General features: G+C 35.8%; 2 protein-coding genes across 2 annotated transcripts in view; one reads left to right on the plus strand and one right to left on the minus strand.

The window, feature by feature from the left end:
- The window catches only part of LOC136845723 (RNA-binding protein 42-like), a 92,831-nt gene extending 83,351 nt beyond the window's left edge, over positions 1 to 9,480 (plus strand). The window contains exon 8 of the mRNA XM_067115924.1: positions 8,260 to 9,480. Within this exon, the coding sequence (XP_066972025.1) occupies positions 8,260 to 8,372 (113 nt within the window). The 3' untranslated portion in view covers positions 8,373 to 9,480. The remainder of the gene's footprint in view (positions 1 to 8,259) is intronic.
- Positions 9,481 to 15,350: 5,870 nt separating this feature from the next.
- LOC136845724 (mucin-17-like) overlaps positions 15,351 to 24,352 on the minus strand; it is a 97,347-nt gene continuing 88,345 nt past the window's right edge. The window contains 2 exon segments of the mRNA XM_067115925.1: positions 15,351 to 19,200; positions 19,202 to 20,431. Coding sequence (XP_066972026.1) covers positions 15,484 to 19,200; positions 19,202 to 20,431 — 4,947 coding nt within the window. The 3' untranslated portion in view covers positions 15,351 to 15,483.

Raw genomic sequence — 24,352 nt, forward strand, 5'->3', positions numbered from 1 at the left:
GCACCACCATCAGCTGTACATGACTTCTCTTGTCCCGTGGAGCAAGTTGCAGAAGTGCTAGCAGGGTGATAAGACAACAGGAACCCCATAGTGGAGTTCAATGACATCCCTCCCTCTCTAAATGTATTGGTTTTCTGATGTATTGAAGGATCCCCAGAACATTCTTCTGGAGTTTCTGTGGGGCGGGGATGGTCTGGCCATAGGATACATCTCATATGCATATCAACACTCTGGGAATGTGGGAACCTTCCCTGCTGTGCTCCAGGAATAGTAGACAGGTTACTTGGTAGTGCTGTTTTAATAGCAAAATTGTAGTGGAACCTTGCCAGGCAGAGAGGAAGGCTTTGCTCATGCTCTGCATTATGGCAATTTCATATGCAGGAATGGACGGAATGCCACGCCATTCGGCTGCCGGATAGTGGGGGAAAACCTGGCAGATTGGCTCAGTGGTTTCATACAGAGTAGTCCTTACTCTCTCAAGTGGCACAAGTTTCAGTTTCAGTTCGAGTACAAAGTTTCCAGGCAGAACAGAATGTTTGCAGTAGTCTGTTCTCCCATCCAACTCCCTGGGGGTAATAATGGAAATTATATTCCATTGTACTTTGTACTGGGAATGCTCTGGATTCTGTGCTTTCTGCCACTTCATCCATTTCTCCTAGGTGGGTTACCAGCAGTGCAGATCACTCGTGGCTTCCAGTGCTGCTGACTTTCATGACCAGAGTTACCATTGTGATCAGAGTACCGGTTCAGCAGGTCACAGAATCCTCATTCACCTTCACTGAGACTATCGTTTGTCAGGCTATTCTGTATGGCTTGCTCACAGCCCTAATCCAGTCCTCCCCTGCAGGTGGATGGGACTCTGCTGAATGAGTCTGAAACTTTAACTATTCTAGGTATAACTTTTGACACATCTTTTGAGAAACATCTAATGAAAGTGTCAATATATGCTGCACAAAAGTTGGGTATTGTATGAAAGGCATCATATACAGTATTTATAACTGTTATAAAATCAGTCCAACCTATTTTAGGTCATTGGTCCTTCCTTTACTAGAATACTATTCTCTGGGTGTCTACTTCTGCCAGACATTTATCTCTTTTAGATAGAGTTGTTTGTAGTGGTAGGTTTCTGTTTCCTAATATTAGCAGTTATGACATGGGCCATCGACAGATGGTCTTTTGTTTGTCAGTTTTTCATAAGTTGTATTTTAACAGATCTTTCACATTCACAATTGATCCCTGATCCTCTTTTCCTGCTGAGAGCAACCAGATTTGCTGAACAGCAGCACCAGTATGCAGTAAAGGGCCTCGCTGTAGAACTCTGTTCCTGAGGTCCTCTATTCCTCACACCGTTGGACTGTGGAACAGTCTCCCTGAGGATGTCATGCAAGCAAAGATGCAATGCATTACTACCTTAACCCTTAAACGCCGACTGGACGTATCATACGTCGACTAAAATTATCTGTTGGGTGCCGAGTGGACGTACCGTACGTCGACTACAAACAATTTCAACCTTTGGTCAACTTTGACTCGACCGAAATGGTCGAAAAACGCAATTGTAAGCTAAAACTCTTACATTCTAGTAATATTCAATCATTTACCTTCATTTTGCAACAAATTGGAAGTCTCTAGCACAATATTTCGATTTATGATGAATTTTTGAAAAAACTTTTTCTTACGTCCGCAGAGTAACTCTGCGAAAATTTCAGAAATTCTTTTGTCATTTTGTCATAATTTTTGCACTGTTTTATATTAGCCGTTACATAAAGTTTTATATATGAAAATGTGCGCAATTTCATGTAAAATACAGCAAAATGAAATCCATGGTTGTAGCTTTTATCAGGTTGGAAATATTTTCATATTAATCACGATAACTGCCAAAATTTCAACCTTTAGGTCAACTTTGACTCGACCGAAATGGTAAAAACGGAATTGTAAGCTAAAAATCTTACATTCTAGTAATATTCAATCATTTACCTTCATTTTCCAACAAATTGGAAGTCTCTAGCACAATATTTTGATTTACGGTGAATTTTTGAAAAAACTTTTTTCCTTACGTCCGCGCCAGAAATTCTTTCGCCACGTTGTCGTAATGTTTGCACCGTTTTATATTAGTTGTTACATAAAGTTTTATATATGGAAATGTGCGCAATTTCATGTAGAATACAATAGAAAATAACTCATGGTTGTAGCTTTTATCAGTTTTGAAATATTTTCATATAAATCACGATAACTGCCAAAATTTCAACCTTCAGTCAACTTTAACTCGACCGAAATGGTAAAAAAATGCAATTATAAGCTAAAACTCTTACATTCTAGTAATATTCAATCATGTACCTTCATTCTGCAACAAACTGGAAGTCTCTAGCGCAATATTTCTATTTATGGTGAATTTCTGAAAAAAAAACTTTTTCCTTACATCTGTGCTCGGTAACTCAGCTGAACATCTGAGAAATTCTTTAAATCACGTTGTTGTAATGTTTGCATCGTTTTACATTAGTCATTACATAAACTTTTATATGAAAATGTGCGCAATTTCATGTAGAATACAACAGAAAATAACTCATGGTTGTAGCTTTTATCAGTTTTGAAAAATTTTCACTTAAATCACGATAACTGCCAAAATTTCAACCTTTGGTCAACTTTAACTCGACCGAAATGGTCGAAAAACGCAATTGTAAGCTAAAATTCTTACATTCTAGTAATATTCAATCATTTACCTTCATTTTGCAATAAATTGGAAGTCTCTAGCACAATATTTCGATTTATGGTGAATTTTTGAAAAAAACATTTTCCTTACGTCCATGTAAACTCAGCCGAACATCTCGGAAATTCTTTCACATGTTGTCATAATGTTTGCACCATTTTATATTAGTCGTTACATAAACTTTTATATATGAAAATGTGCGCAATTTCATGTAGAATACAAAAGAAAATAACTCATGGTTGTTGCTTTTATCAGTTTTGAAATATTTTCATATAAATCACGATAAATAGAAAAAATTCGACTTTCGGTCAACTTTAACTCGACTGAAATGGTCGAAAACTGCTATTGTAAGCTAAAACACTTACAGTCTAGTAATATTCAATCAATTACCTTCATTTTTCAACAAATGGGAAGTCTCTAGCACAATATTTCGATTTATGGTGAATTTTTGAAAAAAACATTTTTTACGTCTGCGTGTCACAAATTCATGCATTATTTTGTGATAATATTTTCTGTGTTGCTTTGATCGTTTTACAATTTGTTATATACCAAAATCATTGCAATTTAGTGTACAATACAAAGAAAAAAAATAACCCGTTAGCTTTAACCGTTTTGCTCACAGCGCGATTTGTATAAAATTATATATGAAAAATTTTTTTGCGCTGTCATATATTTCAATATTTATATATGATAATGATATTTTTTTCATTTCTGATGGTTGCATACTAAACTTCAGGCAATGACAAAAAAAGGAGCCAAAAATGAACTCTTAATCTTGAAAACTAAGCGTGCTGTGATTTTTTAAAATAAACTTTTTTCCACTTCGGCGCTACCTCCCGAACGCCACCGGTATACGGGAGACGTTTTTGTAAATAGAGGCTCGGCGTTAGAGGGTTAATACTATTTTCTTGCATTTTAATACATTTTATCTACTAATTAATGTAGTAATTTATTTTTCTTCTTTAATAAGTGAGAGCTCTTCTTTCTGATTTCCCTTTACTTCCTCTTACTTCTTCCTGATAACACCATATTCTTTGGAAACTTGAATTTCAAGTCAATGGCCCCTGTGGGTTTGTTCCACATGAATAGGGTTCACCTTCTGAATAATAATAATAATAATAATTCAGACTGAAGACTTTGGATTTCCCTACTTGTTAGGGTTATCCACACTTGTCAGGTAATATATGACTCACTTTTCCTTGATTGATGGCATTGTTCTCATGAGTGGGAGGTAATCCTGTCTTTCACAGCTTAATAATTTATTTAACCCTTAAACGCCGACTGGACGTATCGTACGTCGACTAAAATTGTCTGTCGGGTGCCGAGTGGACGTACAGTACGTCGACTACAAAAAGTTTTTTTAAATATTCGCGGAAAAATAGTTATAGGCCTAGTTTGCGAAAGATTTTAAATCACGTGACTTGAGGGATGCTGGGAGTTCACGGATCACGCTGTTGTTTTGTTTACAAGCGTTACCGAGCCGCACATGCGCGAATTTCTTTCTTCTCACACTATAGAGCGTCAGCGACACATCTCAGAAATTCTTTCGTCACTTTGTCGTAATTTTTGCACTGTTTTATATTAGCCGTTACATAAAGTTTTATATATGAAAATGTGTGCAATTTCATGTAGAATACAACAAACAACAACCAATGGTTGTAGCTTTTATAAGTTTTGAAATATTTTTATATAAATCATGATAAGTGCAAAAATTTCAACCTTTGGTCAACTTTGACTCAACCAAAATGGTAGAAAAACGCAATTGTAAGCTAAAACTCTTACATTCTAGTAATATTCAATCATTTACCTTCATTTTGCAACAAATTGGAAGTCTCTAGCAAATATTTCGATTTATGGTGAATTTTTGAAAAAACTTTTTCCTTACATCCGCGCGGTAACTCGGCCGAAAATCTCAGAAATTCTTTTGTCACTTTGTCGTAATTTTTGCACCATTTTATATTAGCCATTACATAAAGTTTTATATATGAAAATGTGCACAATTTCATGTAAAATACAACAAAAAACAACCCATGGTTTTAGTTTTTATCAGTTTTGAAATATTTTCATATAAATCACGATAAGTGCCAAAATTTCAACCTTCGGTCAACTTTTACCTGACCGAAATGGTCGAAAAATGCAATTGTAAGCTAAAACTTACATTCTAGTAATATTAAATCATTTACCTTCATTTTGCAACAAACAGGAAGTCTCTAGCACAATATTTCAATTTATGGTAAATTTTAGAAAAAAACTTGTTTTTACATCCGCGCATTACGAATTCATGCATCATTTTGTGATAATATTTTCTCTGTGTTGCTTTGATCGTTTTACAATTTGTTATATACCAAAATCATCGCAATTTAGTGTACAATACAACGAAAAAAAATAACTCATTAGCTTTAACTGTTTTGCTCACAGCGCGATTTTTATACAATTATATATGAATTTTTTTTTGCACTCATATATTCCAATATTTATATATGATAATGATTTTTTTTTCATTTCTGATGGTTGCATACTAAACTTCAGGCAATGAGAAAAAAAAAGAGCCAAAAGTGAACTCTTAATCTTGAAAACTAAGCATGCTGTGATTTTTTGAAAAAAACTTTTTCCGCTTCGGCGCTAACTCCCGAACGCCGCCAGCATACGACAGACACTTTTGTAAATAGAGGCTCGGCGTTTAAGGGTTAATGTGGGGCAACCATAATTAGCAAGTGATTTATTTCTACTAACATACTGTACTAATTATCAAAGGTGGACTAGTTATTTGTGTAGGCAACTGTACACGTATGCTGGATTATGCCCTAATTTCTGTAGAGACAAGAGACATGTGCTGTATAGTTGATCCATGAATATGGACACAACTCCCATTAACAAGAACCAAACTCATCATCATTTACTGACAAAGATCTTCATTTGCATGGACATAATGGTTCTCTTATTCCAGATCATCAAGTATAGGTCCAAAGTGTTCCTTTCTATAGATTATTCCAGAAAACTTTATCAATTATTAAGTCTTCCCTTGAGCTGAGAAAAGTCATTATAGAGTATGCATGACTGTAATGAAGGGCAGTACTTGGTAATCAGATATTTAATAAGTTCTACCCCTCCAGTTCTTTTGGGGCAAATCATAATATCTGTCTTTTCCATGGTCTCTTGGAAGTACAAGATGTTTGTTTTCTTCTATTCATGCATGACTGGGACTCATTCCATCAGTACCCTTATTGGAAGTGAAATGCCTGATGCCTGCTCAATTGAAGGGGAGATGATGCATGATTTTAGCAGTTACTCTCATGGTGATATCTATCATGTGTCATAGTTAGGCAGTTGTGTGCCCTGACACCAGCTAAGTACAATCACGTACCAAATTGTAATCACTGGCTGTTTGTTTTAAATTTTCAAGTTGTGGCCTTACAGGTAAGACTTCTTGTTCCATCATTAAGCTGTGGGTACATTTGCTAATGACAGTCCCATGAGCATTTAGCAGGATCCCTCATTCCAGCAAAGTGGTTATTGAGAGCTTCTTTAGCAACGAAATCACTTTCCACCAAAGCTGGCTTTCAGACATATTTAAAGGAGGTTTTACAGTTAAACAAATTTCATTGTATGACAAGGTTATTTATTATGAAACTCATTGTTCACAATGTAGTGGGCAGCCTCACAACCACACAGTCTCTGCAGCCATAGTCAGAATACACAAAAAGTGAAGCTGTCGCCTGTTTGGAGCCTAGAATATGTAATCATGCATGTGTGTTACTGCCAGTCAGCTAGCAGATTATCTTGTGTATTCAGAAATGGTGTGTGTGTGTGTGTGTCTGTGTGTAAGATTCATAAAGACCACAAATAAGCCTTATACAATATAATAATAGGTTTGTATGAAATAATTTAGTTTTCACAAAATCACTTACTAGTATTTTATCATATACATATAATACAGTGCTTCACAGACCTCTGTTTGTAGTAGCAGGTTGATTTAACAGACAGTTCAGGCATCTGGCCTTCCAGTAAACAATGAAGACCTTGTAGTATAGCATATATGATACCCCAAAGCCAGTGTAATATTCATGTAAAAATCTTTCTAGTGCTTTTCTTCCTCTTGTTATGTATCACGTTTTTGTTAAATTTTGTTAAGGTAACACTTTAATATTTTATCATATTGTAGTGAAAATCATCAAATTTACATCACAATGTTCTCAGTTCATTTGGCAGTTACTCGCTCATTCCCTCTTGCATAGTGTAGTGTTATTGTATTCCAAGTTTGGTAAGTCAACATCCTTCATAATGATTAATATGATTATGGTAACCAGTACATATTCACACAAAGTTTCAGCAAATGATATGATTGCCAAAGCTCAAGTAGATTATGATATGTTTTGAATGGTGTAAATATGTCAACAATATTCCAATGCAGTACCAAATAAATAACAATATCACTGAATATACATTAATTATCACTGAAATATACATTAATAATCCCTTCACAGTCACAGATTTTGATGAAATGTTTATGAGATTTTTATTGTGGAGATACGAGAGTACAAGTACAAAATGGTAGCTACTCTCCTAGTATAAAATCAGCAGAAAACGCACATACACATCTAGTGCAGACAGTACTTTTTTATAATTATTGACATTTGATAAGTAATTCATTTAACATCCTTCATCATTTAAGAAAATGGTAAATAAGGTTATGATCCAAATATTGTGCTTGTGTAAGACTTACACTGAGATGACTGGTTAGGTGATGCTGTTTGAAAATGTTGACAATATATTCAGATATATATATAATTTTGCTGTCTTTATATTAATTAACATGTATATTCTAATGTTTGATACATATTTATGTATACAAACAGCTTTTACATTTCATTGATTTTTCACTTTATCATTGAAATTGACAATATTAGGCTTAAGTCAGAAGTTGCTCGGGAAACCTGGGATTAAAAGAAAGTCATTCATCGGTACATTGTTACTCCTGCATTTATCTTGTAGATGAATTGTTTGTATTCATGAATACATTCCTTTTATATATATAGTAGTATTTATGTTAAACATTCTTTATAGTTTCTCTATTGTTAACTTAGAACTACAGTTCTATAAATTGAAAATTCATCCTTAAAGAAAATTAAAGGAACATTTGTGTGGAAAAGTAAGTTCATTTTTATAAGGCTTATTAATACAAGGATTAATCTTTGTATAGGTGAGTATGTTATTCATTAATGAATAAAGCTTGGCTATAATTTGATAACAGATTCATTCATATGAAAGAAAAAAGCTGCACCAGTACCTGTTATATTAAAGTTTTATTGTGCTTACATCAGCATATGAATAGAATGAAAGATAGCTTATGTTGTGAAAGCTCAGACTTTTTACAAGATATGTTTAGCTTACTTACCAGATTATTCCAATAAGTACAAAATATGTTTTCATTTTTTCATGTTTGGGTGTACTAGATAAGTGACAAATTTTGATAAGATGAATTCCATTAAGTTGATTCTATATTTTAAAAATTATGAATTTTTAAATTACATCAAATCTTTTTATGTATTTTCCAGGGAAGTATGTTGGTTCTCGGCCAATAAAACTACGAAAGAGCACTTGGAAGGACCGAAACTTAGACGTTGTTCATAAGAAGCAGAAGGAGAAACAGTTGTTAGGTCTGAAATAGTGTAAATATTATGGTTAATAGATTGGTGTTTACAAGTATTTATGACAATTCGGCGGAGATATTTTTTATATTTTCATAGACAATTTTGAGTTTTGTTGTTACAGTGAACGTAGGAAAAGACATTGGGAATTATTGCAGTAGATAAGAACTATTCCTGTAGTCATGTATCCCTTTTTTGTTTCCCATTTATATCATATCTTGACTCATCTCGTGACTATGACTATCATGCTTTAAGGCTCTTAATACTTCAGTTATTTTTTTGTGTTCTTACAATGTGCGAACCCAATATTTTACTCAAGCTTGATGCTAGTAGAGCAGTGTACATTAGCTAAAAGCTTAGGCATTCATCAGTTAGTCTCTCCAGTGAATATCTTTCTGCTAAGGAAAAACCCTTTTCTTTCTCACAAAAATTATTTGCTGTTCAGCTTTTGTATGATTTCATTGTGTTTTAGATACACAGTTATACCTCATCATTTCATTTTCTTACCTTCTGAGAAAGAAAACTGCAGCAACTGTTAGGGCAAGACTTTTGATTTAAGGGAACCTGGAGCATTCCTCTTTTTTTCAGGGAGCACAAGGACAAATTACTGGGCAATAGGAATTTGGTGGGATTTTTGAGAGCACAAGGTGAATGGACTAGCCAAGTATATGTTTCAGGCTCTCCTGGAAGTAAGAATAACCTTGTCCAGTTGCAAAGCTTCAACTAAGAATAGTTTATCTTGTGTTGCACACCTTGGCCAAGCTGTGTAGCTGGTGTGTAGGTGAGGAAGCATTAGGAGGGTAGAAGGTTTCATTTCTCTCCAATCAGAAGTTGGACTGGATACCCCACAGCAATAGTGCACTTTACAGTTCTAGGCTTTACATGCATACCTAAGGCTTTGATGTAACATCCATTAGTTTTTAAGAGGGACAATAATTCCCATTCCATCATGTTAGTGACCCATGCGTGTACATCCCATGTGGAATAGTACTAAAGTATTCATTCATTCATTGATTATAGCACTTGGCTTCTCATGTGCCTCTCCACATAAGTAAATTGCCGATTTTCGTCACTAGACAAGCGCCATAAAACCGGATCGTCATTAACCAAGCCCGCCGTTAACCGGGGACTGCCTGTATTTTGTTTTTATCAGTACCCATCAGTCAGCTTGCACTGCTGGCCTTCATTAGAGAATTATAACTAGGTGGTATTGCTAAATACTTAATAATAATAATAATAATAATAATAATAATTATGATGATAATAATGATAATAATAATAATAAAAATTATGCAAGTCAGAACCAAGGCAGTAGTTTAAGGGATGTGAAGTAATATTGTAGCATCTAAGAAAATTTTTAAGCATTGTTGTTAGTAACCTGCCAGGAAATCAGTTTTTCCATAAAATAAATTAATATTAATTCCTGATACAGTATTGGGAGTGTAACATTCTGACTCCTCAGCACTCTGTGGATGCTGATGCTTTGCAACGTGAGTAGCTTACCCTACTTGAAGTGCAGGTAGTAAAGGCTATTGTGGAAGTTCCTTGTTAAAATCAAAGTTTGTGGAATGTTGCCAGACTGGATATTGTGTGACAGACTGAATCACAAATACCATTACAAATATTGAAAAAGGAAACTTGGGGATGGTGACTTCTTGGTAAGAGAACAAAATTACAATATTAATAGGATGAGATCTTAAGCAAGAGGCACCAATACAGTACTGTACAGACAGTTGATATAAGAAATTTGACAAATAATGCCTAACTTTCTGGCAGCAATATTTGATGTTAAGTGCTCCAAAAAAGAAAGTTTGGCATTGAAGGGGGAGACCGTCTCTTCTATTGTTGAAAATCATTCAATTTTATCCATGCACAACGCATAAATGTGTTCCTAACTTCAATCCTAACTTCAATGGAGTTCAGCTTCATATCCAACGAACTGTACCAGTTGCTGTTTCTTATCTCTGTTATTGTAAGTAGCCATTGCATTTTCATTTGGGGTGAGTGGAAAAAATTCAGAGACCATCATCAGATTGCACTGTACTGAAAGTAACAAAGGCTCCAAGAACACAACTGTATGGAAGTCCAGACAGCATGTCTGTGCCAGCAGTTACAAATGATGTAAACAAAAGAATTATCCATTAAAAAAACATAATATCCCTGGAGATTGGCCATTTAGTGAAGTAGCAATTAAGAGTGGGATGAGAAGCAAAAAAAAAAAAAGGTAATGTACCTGGTAATAGGAGAAGAATATATTTTGTTTGTTTGTCAAGCAAGGGCATAATGCAACCATGTTATTGCCATTCACTTCCAGATAGTGCACCCTCTTGGTCAATATTATATCAGACGTCTCCGTGTGGACTTGAAAACATATGTTTTGGCACAACTAGAGAAGTCACTGCATGTCAAATCAAAGTTTTCTAGGAGAAAAAGTCATCTTAAGTTAGTTGCTTAGATATCTCTGCAAACATATCCTCTTCTTGTGTGCCCCTGCTGCACGGATACTACCAAAACAAGGACCTTGAGCTGGCATGCCCTGCTCAGCTATACAAACTGAAGATGTTTTTCCTGGGAAGTGTATACAGGAATGTGGAAATAAACATCTACCTGGTATGTTGAGACTCAGGAAGTTTCTTCCTGTGATAGAGCATCAAAACAGCTCTCTCTCTTCCCAGAAAGGTGTTAACAATTTAACAAGCTGGGATGAATGATGGCATGCCACCTCAGGTCACCTCGGAAACCACAGAGAGACAAATGTATAACCTGGAGAGCCGTCTTTGCCTGCTTTTCTGTCATTGATCTCACTTATCATCTAGAGCTTGATTCTGCTCTGACTTTTGTGATAGGATGTGAATTGACTAGCTAAAGCAAGAGTCAGGGTTTCTGCCCCAGAAATTGGAGTCTGTAACCTTCCCTGCTCAATTGAGTAATCAGGGCTCAGCTCCCAGCTGGTCCTGTGACCTCAAGGGTTTCTTGAGACGAGTCGTTGCTGAAGAGGAAGAGAGAGAGAACAGGAACCTTACCTTCTTTGCCAGCCTTTACAGAGGATCTTATGAAAATATGGAAAATAAAACAAACAGAACAGAAACTTAGCAAAATACAGAACAAACTGTAGGATACTTACAAAGACAAAGTATATTAGCATTTGTGAAGAAAACACATACAGAAAAAAACTTGAAACCAGGATCCTGGAAGCACAATATGTTGAAAAGAAAGGGAAGGACAAACTTTCTTCTGAAATTTACAAACATCACTGAAAATCTTATCTAAGGCACTGAACTTAGAGCAACAAGATTCTAGGCAAAAAGCTTTTAAAGTTTTTTAAGATTAGTTCTGCTTTATTTCAAACAAGTTTGCTAGTTATTTTGGTGTGGGAGATTAGTGCTGTCAGTGCTATTGATTTGGCTTTTCTCAGGTTTTCTAATTGTGTGTTTGCCCAGGTAGAGCAAGCATGTAATTACATTATTAGGTAATATCAAATAAGTTGTCTTGCGCCTACATTCTCCACAGAGGGTAATACAGAAGAAATTACTGACTAAAGTCAGTAAACTAATATATTATTTTAAAGATATTTGTAGGCATATCCAAAGTTCCAAGTCTCAAAACAAAATTCCAGCATTTGCAACTTTAGAGAGTGAAAGTTTCATGAAAAAACTGCCTAGCTGCACATGATTACAGACAAATACTTTCATACAATAATTATTAGCAAATGGAGAAAGCACCTGTCAGTATTGTAAACGCTTAGCTAACAGTCTGAAACAAAGCTTTTTGCTCCTAATATCCCCCAACATTGATCAATAGGCCCTACATAGACGACACCTGAACCTGCTTGTTTCCTTAGAGAACCAAAAAGCATGTTTTCTTACATTGCATCATACATTTTAGTACTTTTTGACAGGTGTTATCTAATTGGTGAGGAGACCCAAGAGGTACCTTAGAATTATAGAGACTACACAGTTGAGACTAAGTGAGAGTTCCTGCATCTGGCAGAGCTCTTACCTGAGGAAATGACTGAAAAATTTTTATAATGGTGAATGAAATGATTCTAAGCTGATGTTATCCCTACTAGAATTTCAGCATGAGTAAAAGAAGAGGGTTACATGTGTGGAATATAAAACCTTCTATACATTTTGTATGTCAGAATGTATTTACAGTCTTCCCCTTTCACCTTTAGTCGATTTTTATCTCATTTTAGCTCTATTGACAAACTCTTCCTGTTCATAATTTTGTGACACATCAATTTTATCTCTACTGCTCTTGATGGTTTATGTTCATATCTTTAGTCAGTAATAATTTCAAGTTTGTCAATATTGATGTAAGCATGGGTTAATTTGATCCCTCTTTACTAGTATATGGCAGATCATTCATTCAGATATCTTTGTCAAACCTAAATCTTTTTATCTTCACTGTTTTGTAACATATACTGTGCACTCTTATTTTTTAATGTAAAAATTAAAATGGGGGCCTTACACTGATGCCAGATTTTAATATACAGTACTCATCATTTTTTCTTCTATTTTACTGTCAACACGATTAGCTCTTTATCTGTATATTTTGCAAGAAAAATTTTAGATAAAGTAGATATTTGGCATTTAATAATCCTCCTGTTCTTTATTTGAAATGATTATGCTGATGAGAATTCTTTTGTTTCATTAAAAAATTTTAACAATATTACGACACATTCAAAATTTTTTTTGTAAAGTTAGTGTGAAACTGTTATAGAAGGGATAATTCAAATGTAAATTATTAAATTGTAATGACGAATTAGCTAATATTGCAATAGCAAACCCTCTTAAGAATTAGGAGATGGTCAGTGGTATGCTATGAGCAGTTTTTTTTAAATAGATATTTGGAACATGTTGATGAAGTTAGGACTGTCCCTGTTTACTCTGTAGGTAAACATGTAATTTGGTTTTGATACAATAATGTTTTCATACAAACTCAATAATCTTAAAACTGGCTTTGCAGCTGGCCCTCAACTTACTCGTGGCTAATGTGACAGCTTGTATGAAAAAAAAATCTTATGAATTTCCAAAATACAAGTTGAACTTGCATTACCATTAATACCTTCCTTATATGTTGTAGAACAACTACACCTTGAGGCAGATTATAAGTGGCTCCAGTGGTGGTGATCACAGAAACAAGTTTTCCTGCAAAATTTACTCCAAGTAGCCCATATTAAATGTACTGGTGCAAAATAAGCCGTGCTTAGTTATTACAGTTATATCAAAGAGTACATATATACAATACTTCAGTTTCCCACCAACATGGGGTACTTGATACAAAGTTGGGGGCAAGATGTTCTTGTGTGAAAACAGCCTCTACTGACGATGGAACTATCATATTATATGATGTTATTGTCAGTCAAAGAGGCTGTAGAAGCTATCAGTACAGGGACCTAACATGATTATTTTACTAGTTAGAATGCAACTGGAATAAATTATATTTTATAGTTTCCCCTATGAAAAAAGAATGTCTTAGCAGTGAAGGGTTAAAAGCAATAACAGTGGAGGGGATTAAGTTAATAAAGCCATGGTGTCTTTGTTGTCATTTATTTGTACAAGAGACATAGTAGACAAAATAAATATAAAAGCTTAATGGTAAAGATTAAATACATCTATCTATATACAGGAACTGAAATATAATGTCACTGGCATTATGACAGCGTAAAGACAACAACTCTGAGCAAAGTCATACAGCTGATTCTCACATACAAAGAAAACAGTTGTAACTTTTCATCAATGAGATTCCATCTGGGGCAATGTCTGTTGTGATTTAATTTTTTTTTCTTCAATTGCAAAAAAGTTAATTGAAATCTTTGCCAGATAGGTAGACCATGCTTTTCCTGCAGGTTTAATTTGTCAATGGCTAGATAAAGTTCATTGGAGTGTCTGCACGCACTAATTAAATCCAACTGATCTAAACATTTAAGATAATTTTGTGGTTCAATTTGAACTTCCGTGCAATACTGACATTTCCTCCTCAAACCATGAAGATTAACTATACTCCAAAATGAAGGTGTACCAAACAAAAAAAATGCCAAAAAATAAAAATGACATTTCCCATAAACATGACAAGCCATGTCTCTTGAATGTCCATCTAGCAAAACTGATTTCAACAATTCTCTTTCAGAATATGTACAAAAGTACTCATATCGGGTATATGAGAGTGAGTGTTCAAAATTACTGTACAGGGTTCAGCAATACGGCTGAACTTTCAATGTGCAAATTGTAAGCTTCTTTTTATATACTGCATTGCAATACTTTAATGAATAATGAATGTTTATCATTACAGAAATGAAAATAAGCATTATCCTTGTCAATGTGAAATGGTCTGTGGATAATGTTTATTTTTAGGAGTTTTAACTGAGTTTGATTTTAAATGTAAAAGATCCAAGAGAAAAAACTTTATAAACACGATAAATAGGGAATCTAATTTACCTATGCATTTTACAAACTTAGCAATATTTTTTCTGCAGAAATTGTTTACATGAAACTTATAAAGAGAACAGTGTATTTCACCAAACACCTTTGTATCATCTTTACTTTCCATTAACCTAAACAATTGGCAAACCAGATATGTAAGTAAACCTAACCTGCCAATTGTTTTAAATGATATATGTCATTAGCAGAATCAGCTTTGATAAACAGATTATTTATATCAACTTATTGATATAATAATTCTTGAATCAGCCCTTGACTTTCAGCATAATGACTTCTGCTATTAAGCTGTAAAATCATTTTAAACAGATATCACCCCATTTGACAGGAAGTTTATAAACTTTGTTCCCTCACACACATGCATATACTCACTACTATGTAGAGAAATTAAAATTTCATTAACATGTATAGAAATTAAGATTTCACTAACATTAATTCAATTTCTCAAAAAAATACAAATCTTAATTATAAAAGAAATAACTTCAGAACAGCAAAATTTGATTGCTGATTAAGGTTTCTTTTAGTAGATTTGTTGACCTTAATAATGGTCATACAGTCTTGCTCAACATCTCTTATTCACACAACAGGACAGTTTCTAATAAGATAACAGGCTCATGAAAAATATCCAGTAAAAAAGTTACAAAATATTCAGCACACAGTAATAACAAATACCTAAGCACAGGCTCATCTTTCAACGTCTTCTAAATAAAGGTAATAGCATTTCCAATGGCAATTTCGGGGGATCAGTAGACATTGTAATTGGTAAGAGTGACACTGGGGTTGCATTATCTGAAAATTCTTCACTGAAATCAGAGGCAGAGATAGCCGAAGACTCACTGTTCGCATTCTTGTTACCAACAACACTGAGGTCAAATGTTGGCTTTGAGACTCTGGTAGACTCCGATTCTATGGTGACTTTAGGCATAGGGGTAACAGGATTTGCTTCCTGAATGGCACCTGTATTATGATTTTCCTCTGTTTTTACTTCAGCATTTGATACTGTTCTCTGTCCTTCTTCATTTGAAGGGGATTCAGATAGTCCTGTTTGATCATCTCCTGTTCTCTGTGGTTTACCTGGATCTGACTGCTTTTCTGTAAACCCTGCATTGGTATCTTTAGTGTCTTCTTTGGGTAAAGCGTCGATGCCAGAAATTCCAGGTGAATTATTTTCATTATCTTTAGGTAACTGCAACTCTGCGTTTGATGAAGGAAGGTAAGTAATCTTTGATTCTGGTTGGGATTGGGTAGGTGCTATGTTTTCACTTTGCTTATTGTTGTCTTCTGGCAGATATCCTTTTTTGGGTTCTGTATGAAGATTTTGTTCACCAGGATGGTTTGCAGTTTGAAGTACAGGGACATCTTTTGTACCTGAAGAAATGTTTGCTGGATTCTTTTGAGTTTCCTTCAGCTTTTCTTCTACAAGTTCCAGAGTTGAAGGTGGAAAGTCTTTTTCTTCACCATTTGTTCCATCAGATAATCCAGTTTCTTCTACCATTTGCTCAGGTTTTTCAGTTACAGAGTCCTCTTCATTTTTTAATGGGGGTTTTGAGTCTCCAATTAATGTTGCAGATACTTTGACAGTAGCAACAGAATCTTCAGCCCTTGCAGATGGAGGAGCAGTTATTATTTCTGTTTCTTGTACTGGAGTAGTAGCCCCTTGTAGAGAAAGATGTTCAATCAAAGGTGATTTAACATGAATTGGACTTAAAGCAGGTGTAAATCCATCAGTGACTTTGTTGACTATAACAGAGTTCCTTTTATTCTGAACCTGAGAGTCATTATTGTTTACAGACGTGTTATCTAATTCTTCACGAGCTTCAGGAGAAGTGCTCTCAGATTTTACTTCTTCAGCAGCTGGTTGATTTTCATTATTTTTACCATTTCCATCAACTAATTTGTTTCTTAATGGTCTTATTGGTATTCTTCTTCCTGAACGTTCTCCCTCACTGGTTTGTCTGTTTGCAAGAAATCGTTTTCTAATGTTTTCACGATTTTTATTAAAATGCTCCATTCTCTCTTTAAAACTCAAATTTGGGTTTTCGTCTTGGGCCACTTCTGGGGTCTCTTTTGTATCTGACTGGTCCTCTGTTCCCTCACCTGTTGAATCAGGAGAGGCTGTAGTATCATTTGTATCTAAACGATTCTTTCGATTTTTTATGAACTCTCTAAAACGAGCACGGAAATTAGGGTTAATTATTCGTCTTCTTTTGGGATCTGTATCTTTCTGATTATTTTCTAGGTTGTCATGATTCTCTTCCAGGTTATCATTGCTGCCTTTTCCTAAATCAGTGGAACCTGTACCAGTTTCTTCAGCATTTTTAGGCATTTCATCTTCAGTTTTTTCCAAAACAACAGCATCTTCACTCTTGCTGTTATCAGATGGATTGAAGTCAGATGTTATCTCCAAAGGAGGAGGAGGCTTCTGTATTAGACTATGACTAGTTTCTTGAACCTGTTGATCAGTGTTAGGTTCACTGTTTGGGTGTGTAGCCTCTTCAGTATGGGGAACTTCATGTGCTGCCTCTTCAGTATGGGGAACTTCATGTGCTGCCTCTTCAGTATGGGGAACTTCATGTGTTGCCTCTTCAGTAAGGGAAACTTCATCTGCAGAGTCTTGAGTATGTTTCCCCTCTGCATTTACAAGTTCTTCTGTTACATCACCATCTCTTGATTCACTGTCCACATCTTCAGATTCATCTTTTTCTTCCCGTCTACTTTTCAAGGGACTGATGCGCCTGTTCCTCTGACCTGTAAGTAAAGAGCTTGGTCTAGAGGTGGCCTGATTATTGCTACTTTTAGGGGCAGTTGGAGCTACTGTGGTTCTGGGAGTTCTGTTCCTCAATCGGTTACGTAACCTATTTCGGTAATTTTGGAAGCGGTCAGAATTTGTATTTCTGAAACCAGTAGGTTTTCTTGGTGCAGTAGTATCACTTTCTGAATCAGGTCCACTTTCTGAATCTTTGGTATTGACTTCGTCTGGGGACTCTGTTGTGGTGCTTGATGTCTCGGTGCCTTGTTTTTGCTCCTTAAACCTATTAAGGCGTTCTTGAACTCTCTGTCGGAAAGGAGAGGCTGTTGTTAGGGTTGATGCACCATTTGTTTCAGGATCATCTGAAGAATTTTCATCAACATTTGTATTTATACTCTCATCAGACTGGTTAGGTTGAGGTGTAGTCTGGTCTCTTGATGATAACCTTGTACGTACACGATTTCTTAGATTTGGTCTTCGACGCAGTATGGGTCCCCTGAATGTTACTGGTGGCTTTTGTGTTGTAGTTGATATTGGTGCAGGACTTGTGGTAGGTGTATCAGTAACATCATCATAGTCATTTCCATGTTCAACAATATTATTTGATTCTTCTTCTGTTTCATAGTAAATATCACTGTCATCAACATTTTTTGAGTCAATATCAGAGATAAAATCATCCGATTGCTGGTAGTCAGGTTCTCGAAGTTGTGAATCATCAAATTCTGTATATGTATCTACAACGTCTGTTTGAAGTTTGGGGCTGCTTGGATGTTTTCCATCAGGCTGTAAGAATTGGCTGTGGAATTCAGATTGTTCTAAACCAGTTACAAGAGTTGGATTTGGATCTTCCACTCTGTTGGCTATATTTTTTCTGATTGTCCTTGATGGTGGTCTTTTTGAAAATGTTAGGGGTTGCTGTGTTGTGAAGGGTACTGGCCGTACTGTAGTGAATGGTACTGGCCGTACTGTAGTGAATGGTACTGGCCGTACTGTAGTGAATGGTACTGGCCGTGCTGTAGTTAATGGTACTGGTTGCTGGTTAGCAACTGGTACAGGTTGTCGACTGGCAACTGGTCGTCTCCTTCTATTAGGGCGAGGGTCAAGAGATGGTGGAAGGTTGGCTTGTACCTTAGGTCTTTCATCTGACAGTGTATCTTGAGGGTCACTTTCCTCAAGATTTATTAACAATGAGGGTCTTGCCGTAGATGAAATAGGGAATGTAAAATCATGATGAACAGGTTCCTTTGAGAAGAGAGGAGGTAAGTCCGTGGTTTGAGATTCAACTGACTGTACAATGTTTGGAAATGATTCTAGGAGTGGCCGTTCATGTTGGAAATTAAATGGATTCTGGTGATCAGCATTAAACTGGGATGGAGATGGTGTTTGGATGAATCCAGAAGCAGGTGTAGGTCTGGTTAACAAATCTGATGAGAAGGTATTTTGAGCCGGTGAGCTTGCGAAAGTGTGAATTGATGATGGAGTTGTGTGATGAATGAAATTGCGCACTGTTGGAGGTGAAGGTGGTTTATGACTTGGGGAATTGATGAAACTGTTACTGTGTATAAATGTATTATCATTTTGCTGACTCTGAGGTCGGAATATAGTTGGTTCATCAGGAGGAGGTCCAAAGCTGTGTCCACGAGGAGGAGGGAGGTGGTGCTGGGTGATGAATGAAATGAGTATGATGCTCTGGAGGTGAATTACTAAAAGTTGAAGTAGTGTGAGTTAATGGTCTCGGTCTGCTAAATACTGTTCCAGATTGTGGTGAAACTGAACGAAATGGGGCATTGAACACTGCTGGGTGAATTGGTGGTTGGTTAAATACAAAATTGCCAGAGGAAGGGAAATTTGGTGCTGGTAAAAATCCTCCTGATGTTTCAAATCCTCTTTGGGAAGAGGATGGACCTCCAAATGCAGTGTGCCCTTGGGGAAATCTAGTGGAAGCAAAAGGACCTGGTGTTGGGGAAAAAGTCTGAAAATTAGAAAATAATCCATGATCTGATTGATGGGGTGCTTGCCTATAGGGACGTTTATGCTCTGATTGTTCATTATCAGAGTTTGACACAGGCTGGAAATCTTCTGGATTGTCTGTCATAAGAGAAGAAGGACGGAATGTATCTGGTGTCGTCTGATGTATGCTTTCATCTTGAGATGCATGTGAATCCTTTGAGTTATAAGGTATGATATTCTGGAACTGTTTACTTGATGGATTAATGCTAAACTGATTTTGATTACTAAGATAATTTTCTGTTGGGGGCATCGGATACAGTGGAGGAGGGCTGACTGGTATTAGGTTATGGCTGTATCCAGGAAAACCGCCAATTCCAACAATCTTTTTAGGTCCACTTTTGTAATTTGAATACTTTAAGGGCTGTCGTAAATTTTCCCTCTCAGATATGCTCCCATGCAATGGTGGCCGAACAACAAATGCACGGTCAATATTATTCACATATTCAGCTGGATCTTCCAGGTCCATCCTGTCTATTCTTGCCTTAGCATTTGAAGAGCTATCCAAAGGCACATTAACCAAAGATGCAAATGCAGATAATGCAGATTCCATGCCAGTGTTTCGAATGGAATCTGACTGAACATAATTTTTGTTGGGAAGAATGTTGCTTGCAGAGGGCTGGGCATCTTGTAATCCTGGGCTTGCATCTTCTTCCTCGTAATAATCATAATTAAGGTCCAAAGCAGGATCATAGTGCTGTATGAAAGGTTCTGGATAATCTCTAGGATCATCAACATAACTCTTGTCTTCCCCTTTAAAAACTGGTATGTTTTGGAAACTTTTGACAGGAGCTGGTTCAGCTGTCATGTTTCGGCCAGCAGAGCCCACTATTTCGGGGTGAGAGCAGTCTCCAAAAAAGCCAGCACTGCATGATGTTGTCATCTGTAAAATTGAGAAGATTAATAGGCAATAAAATTTGTGAGATAGTACTACACAATAATTTTTTGTTACTAAAAGTAAAACCTCTGTCATAAAATGTTATAGTCATTTATATAAATCAAAATAATTATTCAATAAGCAACACCAAAAATCTGAATAGAAATGAATTGGTAAGCCAAAAGTTTTCTGTCAATTGAATCAAAAGCTGACCCAACCTACCCTAAAGAGAAATGGAATACAAATTAGAGGTTGAATTAACTGGAAAGCTGGAGCTGAATTAACTAATAAATCCCCATACAGAGTCAGTTTCATCACTGCGCCTCACATGGTGTACTGTAGGCATTATAGTACACCAAGTTGTTTAAAGAGTCCCTTCACACCTAGCTGCATCCACCTTTTAGCTATTTACTTTACTTCCATTCCCACTTCCTTTCTTCAACCTTGCTGTCCAACACCTCTATTACTTTTTAGTACAACTGTGGGTTTTATCCCTTGTCTACCTTTAGATCCTTGTACTTCATCTCCTTTATCTTCTAGATCTCTTTATCTTGCTGTCCAACCACTCTAACTCCCTCTTTTAACTGTCTTACCCACTGAATGGCCAAAATTGGCCCAGTGCTTCGCTTGACAGCCTAAATTTCATAAAATCAAACAAATTTAGTAAGGTATTTTATTCACTTACAGAAATGTATATAGAGAAAGAAAAAGAGATACAATTCTGTTTACCTAAAAGAGAGGAAAGCTGTTCATAAGTGGTGTTAAACAACACGAAGTAATGACAGATTGCAACAGAGAAGAGATTTATATAAAAATTTTTTTATAGTTTTGTAATGATTCCTTGAAAGGAGTCAGAATACAAGCATGAGATTTCACACAAAACTAGTGACTCCAATCTTTCCCTGTATAACTAAAGGGTAAACATAGTTTGACTCAAGTTTGATTCATTCTAAACAGATGATTTCATGATAAAAGAGAATATAAATCACTGTTCTTTCTCCATTCTTTGCCGTAGTTGTGCAAAAATTTATGAACAGTCTTGAGAACAAAGGCAGTGATTTTATATAAAAAAAAAAAAATTTAAAAGTACCAACAGAGAAACTGTCTCGCTGAGATTTCTGTCGCAGTGCCATACAAGAAATCACAAGCACACTTGTCTACACAAAAGTCTAGAAGAGAAAAAATGAAGTAACAGTTATCCAACTTGAAAGGAAGCTGCTTATCAGCTGCAGAACAAAATCTTTACTGGTTGTCTGACATTCAATTCCGACTGATAATTAAAAACCTTGATAGTTTTTCTATCACTAATGGCAGTCTGTGAGGATTTCTACCACTGTGCAGTGATGCATGTTAAAATTCCCTGCACTAGTCTTAAGTTTTCAAAGTTATATTTGTGGCTTTTCACCGTGAAGTCAGATGTTAAAACAATGAAAAATAACTAAAAAGTGCAAGTTAATTGTGGCAGTACCAAAAAATAAATGGCTGCCCTGAGCATCTGCCAACATGTAATCTTTGGAAATTAGCCATTCCAGGGTTACACAGTTCAGTGACTGTTTCTTTCCCTTTATTTGCCAGGTTTTGGAACTCTCTTCTACTTTATTCTGTCCTCCCTCAACTGGTAGAGTCAAGTCCCACTTTTTTTTTTTTTTTTTTCATTTTTAGTTTAGGTCAGTATTAGGCTAAGGAATTTGCTGTATGTACTTCCCACTAACCACTGCTATTAGAAAATGTAGTACATATGACTTAAAGATATTAAATCTTAAAGCCATATAATGGGTTTTTATTTAGAATGATCAAAAATAAGAATGAGTCACTCAACATGGTAAAATTCTGGATAGAAATATTACAGTATTATTATTGTTGTTCATAAAGCGCGCACACTTATCAAACATGCCAGCATACCAAACTCAGGAGACTACATACCACCCATACATGAAAAATAGGAGTAACAACTCCAAGAGAAATAACATAAAATTCACATGAACATAAGCAGTAGACATTGCTGTATAAATAAAAAGGCACATAAAGAAAAAACAACACTCCACAAAAGTCAGAAAATTTAAGACACAATGATGTGGCGTTTTAAAGTAGCATTTCAGTCTCATGAACTTGCTATTACTAATATCTACAAGTTCCAAGAATGCTGTTCGAAAATTTGTATAATACACAAAAAAAGGCCTCTGAAGCTGAGCAACATAAAATTGTTGTCATCTCAACAAAATATGGATGCTGACACTCTTTAAAGTTAACAGGATGCACTAACCCTATTGGCACAAGTGCTCGAACTCTATGATGAGATAAATCTTATGATCAGTGGACTGAATAGGATATCTTCTGGCAATGGTCTAAATCTTGATCATCACTGTCAAGACAAATAAATGACCACTGGAGAACGATATTCCAGTGATGGCAGAAGGAACGGTCTGAAGCATGTGGTATTGGTGCAACCATCTCTTGAAGTCTTGCAAATGCTACCTGGATTTCTGCCACTATCGGCTGATCTCTGACGTGATAAAAAAATTTAGGGGTAGATGGCAATAGTGCCATCTATTCTGATTCATTAAGTACAGTGTTACCACCACACTGTATTTTACATTGTGGGGAATTCATAACTGCAGCAAGAGTGACATCGCCTATAAACTCTGTTATGACATTTTCAAAGTCACAATTTTAATCACTATTAGTGATTAAAATAAACAAAAGTCCTAGACCACCACCTTGCAACACCTGAATTACCAGGCAACATCAACACCTCTGATGCTGGTCACTAACAAAAACGCAAGGCGATCAAGTGCATAAACTAAGCTGAGAAGTTTATATTTAATAATATGCGCATTATGGTTATCAAAGTATATAACTCAGGTCTCATATCCATTGCCAGTTTAACTAGTTTTAACTAAAAGACAAACACACATACACAAATGCCAAACTGTTTGTTTTTCATAGCTTGCATTTCTGTGTGAGCCAACCCCCCTGTAAGGGCGTAATGTCTTTAATTATATCTCATGTGGTGCACTCTAGGTATTACTAAAGGGTGTTTGCAGCATTCTTTCGGGCCCTATTATAGCTGCAGCAACTTTTTAGCCTTTTACTTGTGAGGTTTGGTCCCAGTTCCACTTTTAGATCCTCGTACTTCAGTACCTTTATCTTCTGAATCTCTTTATCTTGCTGTTCAACCACTCTAATTTTTTCTTTTCCCTGTCTGAGCGCTGAATGGCCAAAAGTGCTTGACAGCCTAAATTTCATAAAGTCAAATTTGTGTGAACCAGAAAGCTATTAATTTCAAATATGCTTCTCATGAATGAGGAAAGATTAAAGATGATCTTTTCAATACAAAATGATCATGGGGTCTTTTGGAAATCAAAGGAATTAAGATATTCTGCATTCATCTGTTTGGAATTGCCAATTAACTATATTGATCAAAATTCCTTAATATATATATGTAAAACAAGCCTAAGGCAGAAACGGCTGACGAAAAGTAGTCCACATATCCATGTAAGATATAGTTCGTCACCACAGTAAATATAGAGAAAACAGACAGAGATTAAGATAGCCTTTGATTTCTGATAATCATTCAGTTCTGAAAACCCAAAAACCTTGATGAAAAATCTCAAATATGAGTAAAATATTCCATGTCAAGTTAGCTAAATCTCATCGTACTGACGAGATTTTCTGAAGACAAATATATCTTTATATCATAGGAAAAAATGAGAGTAGTACACAAAGTGGAAACCTGCTTAATCCAGTAAAAGGTCATAAAGTCTAGGAGGATAAACACAATTGCAACAAACGCTGAAATTTAAAGTAAACACAAAGATGAAAAGATGTGATTGCACTGACTTTTTAACACTTTTAGTTTGCAAATGGTGAGGAGATAATTGACACTGACAGTCTGGTACAAGTGCCAATAGGTTATAATGAAGCCCT

This window comes from Macrobrachium rosenbergii, chromosome 14, assembly GCF_040412425.1.
Source record: "Macrobrachium rosenbergii isolate ZJJX-2024 chromosome 14, ASM4041242v1, whole genome shotgun sequence".
Lineage (NCBI taxonomy): Eukaryota > Metazoa > Arthropoda > Malacostraca > Decapoda > Palaemonidae > Macrobrachium > Macrobrachium rosenbergii.